This window comes from Sardina pilchardus, chromosome 4 (genome assembly GCF_963854185.1).
Source record: "Sardina pilchardus chromosome 4, fSarPil1.1, whole genome shotgun sequence".
In the NCBI taxonomy this organism is placed as follows: domain Eukaryota; kingdom Metazoa; phylum Chordata; class Actinopteri; order Clupeiformes; family Clupeidae; genus Sardina; species Sardina pilchardus.
Window position 1 is genome coordinate 29710575 of NC_084997.1, and position 10676 is coordinate 29721250.

General features: G+C 43.2%; 1 protein-coding gene across 1 annotated transcript; it reads right to left on the reverse strand.

Moving 5' to 3' along the window:
- Nucleotides 1-464: 464 nt before the first annotated feature.
- On the reverse strand, nucleotides 465-7846 carry eaf2 (ELL associated factor 2). Its single transcript, XM_062534962.1, has 7 exons — nucleotides 7630-7846; nucleotides 6963-7057; nucleotides 6428-6564; nucleotides 5623-5786; nucleotides 3219-3443; nucleotides 3114-3140; nucleotides 465-2137 (listed from the first exon to the last, which is right to left on the reverse strand). The coding sequence occupies exons 1-7, from the start codon at nucleotides 7730-7732 to the stop codon at nucleotides 2088-2090; spliced, it is 801 nt and encodes a 266-aa protein (XP_062390946.1). The 5' UTR covers nucleotides 7733-7846; the 3' UTR covers nucleotides 465-2087.
- Nucleotides 7847-10676: the final 2830 nt, after the last annotated feature.

Here is a 10676-nt window from a genome sequence, read left to right on the forward strand (position 1 = left end):
CATTTAAAACTTTTCTTTACAAGAAAGACTTATTTGCAGCACTTAAACAATGTGGAAAGAGTTAAACACACCTGCTATGAGTCTAATGTCACTGCAGGTTAGGCCCTTGGAAGTAAAACAAGAAGTTTGGAAACAAGCATCAGTGGGATCCCCTCCAGACTGACCTGCAGAGACAATTCAATTTTGGCACCAGGTTTGTCTGGGTTGACTAGCTAAAGTAGCCTATGATGGGGGGAAAAAGCAAACCCGAGTTTGAGACCCCTGTTGCACAATTTAAGATCTTAGCACAGGCCTCAAGAACAGAGTAATGTTAGTATAGAATTCTAAAACATATAATAATATGTTAAAAATGGACTAACCCATCACATTACTAACACATGAACACATTTTTACAGAGATTATTGTTATTTCACAAAACCCAAAGCCAGTGACCATGGCAAAGAAGGAAACTCAACGAGGCATAATTTTGGCAAAAGAATTTAAATATTTATTTTCCAGCATGAATAACTTTCATTAAATTCTCATCATAGAGCCATTGGAGAAGCAGCAGTAAGCCCGTCTGTGGTTGGCAGGGCACACGCTCTGATAACTCTCCCTGCCCGACCCCACCTCATTCTCCAGACAGCTACTTTACCCAAGTAAACAAACACCTGGCTTGGCTATCTAAACAGAGAGAGAGCTCCAGCGTGGCAAACAGTAACCCAGCAGTAAACAGACAAAAAAGGAGAAAAACCAGTCAGCAGAGAGACAAACATCACAAACAGAGAGAACGCAGTTGAGTGAATGAGAGTGTGAGAGAAAGCAGAGAGAAAAGAGAGAGAGAGAGAGAGAGAGAGAGAGAAATAGAAGGTTGGATTTGAAAGGTTTGAAGATGAATTGCAAAAAAAAAAAAAAAGAGAGAGAAAGCGGTCAAGGCATACTGTACTGTAGTGCGTTTAAGACTCCACAGCTAAACATTTCTGACCATCACACACAAGAGACGCTCATCACCCTACGGCAAGCCAGACGAGGCCTGAGGGGTGCACCAATCAGCAGCATGTTGGTCTTTTTGAAAGTTTCGGAACTGCAGTAAGACAGACACATTCAAGTATTGCAGGTTTAAGGCGGCTAAGTGTGGTCTTCGTAATAAGTTGACAGGTTCACAGCTGTGAACTGCATATGAAATTAATATTTTGCATATGAAATTAATTCTGACTGATAAACTAATCCATTTCAAGTAAACGCATTGGCTCTTTCAAAGGCAAGCCTTGATATGTTTGCTAGATCATTGAGCACTACATTGAACTTGGCCATTCATTAGTCTAACGATAAATTACTTTAGGATGACTGTGAACAGCCTAGTCAGACTACTTTTCTACCCATACCTTCAAATGAGATGATAAACTCACAACTTCATCATGGCGCAACAACAGCACCTACTGTATATCTAAAATCTGGAGATATCTACCAACAAAATTAAGATTAAGAGGGATTTGGTGGTGGACACCATCGGCATGTTTCCCTTGGATGCATTAAGTCTGGTCCTAAACTAGATTTTTTTTCAATGAGGATTTTCATAGATTTTTTTTAAGTCTGGGGACATAATCCATGTATGGGAAACAAGGCCTACATTTCATACCAAAGGAGGAAATTAAATTAAAATTACAAAGCGTCCATTTAGAAGATTAAGCTATTGAACAAAAATAAACTTTGCCATTCTCTAATAGGAAATTTATCGCCACTTCTCGTCCCAGTCTCGTCTAAAGATTCAAAACATGTTTACGCAAAATAAATACTGATGCTTTGAGAGAGAAACCAACAACAACAATAACAACATGAACAACATTAACAGATTGCAGGTGGGGAGGTTCCCCATTCCTAGCTACATAGAAGATTTTCCATTTAAACTTGACACATCAAGCGGGATTCCTCCTCCTGCATTCGAAATAACAGCAGACTCTGAAAAAGATAAGGCCGGATTCAGCACCATATCTGGGCCAAATCCGGACCCGATTCGGTGCAGTTCCGTTCAGAGTCGGCTGTTATCCGGTACATTGGCTTCGTATATACTGCAGGCAGTGGTCTTGCTCAGTGTGGGCAGAGGCAAGTCAGTCGTCGTCACTCTCGCTACCAGACTCGCTCAGTTGCAGGTCGTTCTCTACAAAACAGAAAGAAAGAGGTCACTCGGGATGGCAGGATCAGACCAAGAAAGAGACTTGGTTCTTGAAATAGGCACAAAAAAGATTGTTGGGACATTTTTTTCATGGAATGATAGGGGTTGTAGCCTAGAAATCTAGACACCAGACTTTGGCAGCGATCACCGAACCAATCACATCGTGTATCGAGTCGATGGACGGGCTTAAGAAAATGATGACTGACATGGGACCAGTAGTTGCGACCGTTAAGCATCCTGCTACTTGAAAACAAGAAGATGATTCGTTTAGCGCTATCCTATTGAGTGGAGAGGGAATTTTAACCGTTTATCCTACCCCTCTGACTGAGCCCTGCTATGGTGAGTTCCTAGACCCTACATCTTGATGTGGGTCTAGCTCGTTAGGCTTGCACTGCAGCATAGCAAAAGTTAACAGATCTGGCTCGTAGTGTCCGATGTTATTTGATCACTTATTCTACAAGTCCATCTCTGCTAGTTATACGGCCAACTAATGATTAAACTTTGCCAAAAAAAAGATTCTCTCGACACAATCACAAACTGAACATGGACAAATAAACTTTGGCAAAATATTGACTAATGATAAGCATGAACAATAGAAACCTTTTAAAAGTAAAGTTAATGGAAAATCAGTTTCCATTAACTCAACGGGAAAGATACGCAGTACCAGCAGAGATGTTGAAGAGACCCAAGACAGTGTGACAAAATTCCTCTGCCTCCCTCTCTTGGTTCTGGTTCTAGATCTAGTTCCGGTCCTGCTGTGGCCCGGAACCCACTTGGTTCTCAACTACATTTAGAACTGATCTAGTTCTAGCTCAGTTTTGGCCCTGATCTACCTCAGTTCTAACTGATACCAGTTTATTTGTTTGTTAACCGGAGTCTGATTCTAATTCTGATTCTGATTCTTATTCCAATTCTAATTCTAATTCTGATTCTAACTCTAATTCTGATTCAGCAGACTTACTGAGCGTGCTCATGAGATGGCCACCACCTCCTCCTCCTCCTCCGCCGCCTCCGCCGCCTCCGCCGCCTCCGCCACCTCCGCCACCTCCGCCACCTCCTCCACCACCTTCCTCCGGCCGCATGTGAGAGGAGGAAGAGGACGTGGTGGTGGTGGTGAGGATGGGCATGCCCTGGTGAGGGGGCGCGGCTGGGGGCTGGCCTCTGCGTCCCTCGTCCTCCGATTCGCTGCCGCTAGAGCTGGAGCTGTCACTGGAGGAGGAGGAGCTTCGGGAGTCGGAAGAGCTGTCGCCACTGCTCATCTGATCCATCACTCGCGCCTCCGCCATCAACTCTATAAACACACACACACACACACACACATTAACACATAATACAATGCAACACATACCTCTGTAGTCAAATCTGCACGCGTAACACACACACACACACACACATACATACACACACACACGCACACACCGCACGCACAATTACTCATAGAAAAACTAAGGACTCTCACACACACACACATATATCAAATACAAGTCCACAAAAAAGACATTATAAAGAAGCCATGACTAATTCTGTGCACAATGGGCTCTATGCACTACTTTTGGATTTGCTTCCTACCGGGCAATCAATTTCCTGTTTACGCACACAGTAGGCTATGACAGGAAATTACAGATTACTGGCTTGTTAGTTTTAGTATAGTAGGCTATTGCTAATTGAACAACATAGCTAAGGTTATCCATCTAACCAGTAACCAGTTCAGTAACATCAGTTGCTTGATTATGGTTAGGGAAATCCCTTTCCCCTTTCCCCAGGAGTGGCACACAACATTTTCACAAAGCTGATCTACATTCCTGAGAGACAAGATCCTGAAGACAATAACTATAGAAAAAAAGGCATATTTCCCAATGCTTTAATGTACTGTAAACAGAAAGTTGATATGCCAGTAAAAACGAATCCAAATGGAGTCGTGCAGAGATGCAGCCAAAAGTGTATTTCTTCCACTGATTCACTAATAGTGTCTCAAGTGGTACATTATGGCATTACAAAAGAGTTCAGGCTAAAAGTAGCTGGTTTGCATCAAGCTTGCATCAATAGGTAACACAGAGCCTTTCCTTTTTTTAACATTACATAAAAACAGTTTGGATTTCTATACAAAAAAAAAAAAATCTAAATAGAACCTCAGAAAAATACACAATGAAAACAAGTCGTTCCAATCAATCACGCCTCAAAAATGACTCATTATGAGTCAAATCATACAACTGTGTCCCTGCAGCAGCATCTGAGCTCCAGTCAGCGCTGTTTGTGTTTCCTTGGAATCTGTCATGACCTTTGTGTAGCGAACGTCTGGCTCAACTAGTTCAACCACTGCATGGGGTAATTATACAGGAGCACACAGCCAGCAAAACTTTACACCATAAATGTAGAAACCTACCTACACCTACACATGCCTAGGGTTGTAATGGGAAGAACATTTCTCTGAAAACTTTCTGGAAATTTTCCATGGGATGTTAAGATGGGGAATTTGGAAATATTCCAAATTGGAAATTTTCATGGAATAATAGGAAATTTCGGGTAATTCATACCAGTCCCCGTTTTCCCGGGACAGACAACCAAAAACGGGGACTAAAAAAACAAAGGTCCCGCTGCTCTATAAAGAATGATGGGGCGGCAACAATGGGATAGTCTAACCAGTGTTCTTTATAGATCAGTGGGAACGAGTCGGAGGACCGAGGAGGGAAGGAAGGGAGGATAGATAAAAAAGACGAATGAGAAGAGCGTATTGCGTTGTGACGTGACACCCGGAGTTACCCAAAGGGAGGCTGGAAGCTTGAAAAAAACTTTGGTAAATAACTGCCATAAAACGGAAACAGAAACGGAAACGTGTTAGCAGCATTCGCATTCTTGTGTTGCAAATTTAATGACACGTCGCAGGTGCTGTCCCATTTCGTTCTTAGCTTTCTGAATCCTTATACCCTCGCACACTTGATCCACTTAAGACTGATGTCAGTTACATGTGTGAGGGTTCAGGGTTCAGGGCTTAGTGGAGAGATTGGGATTCAGCAGCAGAGTGCTGCACAACCTCTGGGCACGCATTTTATATTGTATGCGCCAGCGAGATCTACATCGTTTTGGAGTCACATTCGCAGGCGCAGTGACAGACGCGTCGAGTATCTAGGCAGTGGTGTAGTCTACGTGATGCGTAGGACTAAGCCGCATACCCACTTAAAAAGCATCACCATGGCATGTCACTATACCCATTTAAAATAGGCAAGGATACGTATTAACATTTGGGGTCGATCACAGTATACCCACTACAGCTAACTGGACAACACCACTGTGTGAAGGCCATTACCTCTCTCGATGTTGCGATACGTAGGACTACGCAGCATACCCACTTACAAAGCATCACCATCTCAGTGACTTAAAATGGGCAAGGATACGTATTAACATTTGGGGTCGATCACAGTATACCCACTACAGCTAACTGGACCACACCACTGTGTGAAGGAGGCTATTACCTCTCTCGATGTCGTCCATGGGGGAGGCAGGGGAGAGCTTCTCCTTCGGAGGGGAGCTCTTGGAGCTGGACGAGGCCTTGCTGCTCCCCCCAGGCTTCAGCTGCTGGCTCAGACGACTCGTCTGCTGGTCGAGCCGCGACTGGATCTTACTGCTGCCCTCCGCCCTGCAGACAGACACACACACACACACAGACACACACACACACACACACACACACACACACACAGACACACACAGACACACACAGACACACACAGACACACACAGACACACAGACACACAGACACACACAGACACACACAGACACACACAGACACACACACACAGACACACACAGACACACACAGACACACACAGACACACACAGACACACACAGACACACACAAAGCTGATTCACATGCATTCAACACCAACCTGACCACTGTACTGTCTCTCTCACTTGCTCTTACTCTCTCAGCAGTTGCGCTGCCTGAGAGTAAATATTGAATTCTCTCCCTCCACTGCATGTGCACCCTTAGACAACCTTCTGACCTAAAGTGACCAGATGTCCGAGACCAAAACCGGGGACATAATCCCAAAAATGTGATTAAAAACGGGGACATTTTCAGTTTGACTATCAATCTGATTGAAATACAGAGTCTTATCTGTTTTATATAAGTTTTATCTTCAAAATACAGGGACATACTGTAGGTAGTTTTTTCTGTATTTTCCCGGGACAGGCAACCAAAAACGGGGACTGTCCCCTGAAACCGGGGACGTCTGGTCACCCTATTCTAACCACCTGCATTGCAAGACCCACTCACCTGGTCTTCTTCACAGCTATGTTGCTGTTAAGCTTCTCCAGGCGGTACTCGCCGGTGTCATGGTTGACTATGAGAATGCATTCCTTCATGTACGGCCTTTTGGAGCCTTTGAACACAGTCACAGGAGCCGTGGAGCCCTGCAGTAGCCAGGACAAACATCAACGAAGATATCAAAACCACATCTCTGACACACCCTGACCAGAGAGTAGCCGTTAGCATTGGGGTAGAGCAGGTTCATGTGATGTTTACAGCCATTAAGTTTAGTGTTTTTAAGCTTGCCCCCATATTGGAAACCTTATCAGGGGTCATACTCAGAACTGTTTATGAGCTGGATTTGTGTAGGGTTCAAGGGTTCCTTCCCCCCCCCCAATCCGTTCAGGGTATGAAAACACACGTCTCTTTAGGTGACTGCTTGCAACTTCAAAACATTTAGCATAAAGGTATATAGATTCATTCATAAAACTACGATGTACGTACACGTTAAAACGAGGAACGGTAAACAAAATCTTCAAATATTTCTAGGGAAATAATATACCTCAAGGTTTGGCAGTGTGATGGTTACTTGCTCCCCTTTGCCAACCTCTAACTCCCCCTCACATGTGGTGTCAATGGAGGCTGGTTTGAAGTCATCTGGGGGGGGAAGGCAAATATTTTTAGGACATTTAGCCACACTAATATAATTCAGTATTTAGTACATAAAATGAAGTGAAATCTAAATTCTTTCGGGTGAGCAATCAATCATCACCCTTTCAGACGCTCACCACAAAGGAACAAAACTGTTATTTGCACTGGCATATATTCTTCCAACAGGTGGCGCTATAACTCCGTGTTTAACGAAGCGATATCCTGATATGAACGTTCCTCTCACACCATCTGTTAGCTTATGGCCGTTCAAAAACGTTTCAATAGAGTTGCGGACATTTCAATAGGATCCATAGGGGGTTGATAGTTTAATCCAATGATCCAGCGAACAACGAATGTCAAGGAGAGTGTCTATTCACACAGCTTTCTCTGGTTTATTTCCATTTTAGCGACCAAGCAAGCACAGACATTATAGCTGCCCAGACAGAAGCCTGAACCAAGGTTTAACAAATATGCCAACTCATTTTCAGAAATGCCAGCGCCATTGCTAGAATGGTTGGTAATATCAGTTAAAATGCTATACAAGAGAACAAAAGTGCTATTTAAAGGATGTCACTTACATCGAACCGTGTGGAATGCGCTTTTAGGTTGTTTCTCAAACGTCTCTCCCAATTTGAGGATGTGTTCTTGATTATCAAAGTTGGAGTAGGCTGTTCCATTCATTCTAGATAAAGTTTAGTACCATATGTTTCTAACATGTAACTTTCTACTTCCATTCAAGCCCATCTATGGCAGAGGCAGCCACCTCACTCCTAAAGCCGACGTTTGTGTTTCTTGTGTTTTGATTGGCCCAATAATTTCAACGTACCGTCACCGACGCTTCATTATGCATTTTCTCATTTTACCATTCGCCAAACGCACTGTCAATCATTGCCACCGAAAACACTAGGGTGGGACAAGTTATGCTGCGGATTAGCTATTTTAGCCAGGTCCTGGACCAGAATCCACAGCTCCCTTTCAAGTCTTGCCACCACAACGAGACTACAAATATCTGATCCTAGGCCAGTTGTAAAAGGCTAAAAACGAAGTAGGCTGCACAAATACCAGGCGGAAGCAGCTCGTCTCTCCCGTTCCGTGCCTCTATTCTTCGTCACGTGGCATTGGATAGTGCGTCAACCTGTTAACAGTGGCCTGATGAATTTGCTGAATATAAGATTTAAGAGTAGTAGGCCTAGGCCTTAGCCAGACCTAGTCCATTTAGGCCTACAGCTCATTTAAAGTTCACTTCAGAGCTGGTTTAATAAGTTAGAGCAAATACTAATTTAAAGCTTTCAGCGTAGGCTACGTTTTAATAATGTGATTAATTACTGGATTGGTGGATTGATTCACCCAACCTCAGCGACGTTTTAACAATATTTGCCAACTGCTAACTTATGGGACCAGTCTTCAGTCAAATGAGTGAATGAACAGTTCAGCCAAATGAATCTGTTACTGTCTGCAAGGTCTAGGCGAATGTTAGGTCGATTGTAAACTTTAGGATTCCTGAATTAATGAATAGGCTTAGCCTACTTCTGAATAGCACTGTTTAACCATATTTGAAGTGAGTGTATTAAGGCTATATCACTCCAAACCAGTTCCCCCAGTGTTTTTGTAGTTGTCAATCAGATAGCTGCCATCATGCACATTGTTTTTTAGCATGTAACCTTCTGAACTTTTGAACACAGTTAAAGTGTAGCCTATCCGTGCATTGACCGGTGCAATAGACTAGGGTTGGGGATTACTCATAACAAGCATCACTTGTGATCATCATGTGTTGTGGAAGAAATGTTTAAAAAGCAAACAAATGCAATATGTGTAAGTCTATAGCTAAAATGGGTGAGATATTTGTCAAACAATATATATGATTTAGGTGGACTGTTGTTGTTAAAATATTTTGCACCACACAGCTATGTTGGGGTGAAATCAGCTCATGTTCATCCTCCAACTGTTAATTAATCTTAAGCCCGAAAAACCTGCTGCCAGCACACTCCTGTGGACATATGTCTCCCGGGAACTACAGGATCAAAGGCGGCCCACTGGGAATCTGGATTTTCAGGGATCACACTGAGGCTCGGAGCATATCTAGGAATGTCAGGAGCACCGAGGAATGTCAGGATGCTGATGTATTCAGTGAAACATTCTTTTAAAAGCGTTCCTTGATAGATATCATTACACAAAAGCCTACTCATATTGTTCCTTAAAAGATATTGCACAATAGCCTCCTCATTTCTTTCATTTCTAATAGTAGGCCTAGTGGACATTACTGAAATGCGGTAAATTCCTCATAGGCTCAGACTTAAGTCATCATTTAAGGGAGGGAATGTTGACTCATCAGAAATCAAATAGTTCTCGCCAAGTTCTTAAAGGTTTTTTTTTAGTAATAGGCTGTATAACCTATTAGCTTTCGATGAATTGTCAGACATACTGTAATTCAGAGTAGAACCTTTAAACAGAGAAAAGGGTACCATAAATCAATACAAAGGAACCTGCGTTCTTCTCATGATCTTCTCATGATCAACAAGACCAATACATCAGTTTGCCTGTGGGGAAGTCAGAACATTTTTCTTCACTGTGTGTGTGTGTGTGTGTTCAACAGCTTGCTTGAGCGCTCAGGGACTGTATACACATCACAGTGTCCATGGCAACATTTTCAAGTTCACGGTGGTGCCAGTCGGCCAGTAAGGAGACTCCCCGTAGCGCAGTAAGATAATACCCCTTCCACAGGCGCCGTCCCCTGTCCCCGTCTCCGATAGACTTTATCAGCCAGATCGGGTGTCAGATGGTGCAAAAGGATACTGGTGCCAGTGCTCTCTATGTGTAGGTCCACCCCAGGTCACATTTCATGGGGTGATCCTGGGGGTCGATTCATTGCAAGACCTTTGTTCACAGCATCAAGTAGTGGATTAAAGATAATTTTGACACTTTTTTACTCAATAGATTTGAGATAAAAGTGTTTTTTTTTTTTTGTTTTTTTTTAAAGGTCTAAATCTTATTACAATCATATTAATTGAGAATATTCAAATGTTGATGAATTTGATCCTGTCTGACTGAGACTTTCACACACTTTCAGAAATTAAAGCTCCCTATCCCTATACAGTAGGCCAGACCAGAATAAGGGGCGCACGCTTTTAAGTGGCTTAAGCTTTTTTTTCCCTTTCGGCCAATCAGCACCACAGTCAGCGCTTGCTGTGTAGTTTCCAAGGAGACCTACGAGAGAGGACGGTGCCCAGTAGCGCTTCCCAGAGGATACACAAGTAGCCTACTCATACAAAGTGTTGAGTTACCGAGCGTAACTCACAAAGGGTGAGACAGAGAGAGAGATAGCGCATCGTATCAATGGCAGCGTGAAAGAAGTACAGAAAAGCATTGATGAACAGACGTCAGCGAACGCAGGAGCGTGCGCGGGGCTTTGTGAAACGTCGCGAAACACATTGGACAGAGAGGCTGTTGACTCCAGATCCTGCGTTGAGGGGGGTCGGCGACACATTCTCTGAGCCCGTTTGAAAGCGGACTGAAAAGTAAACGTCGCCTCGTAATGTAAGTAACAATGTCTCTTTATGATAACTGTAGGCTACGTCCCTAACATTTAGTGACCTTGCTCTTTTACGAGATATCATAATGAATTCTG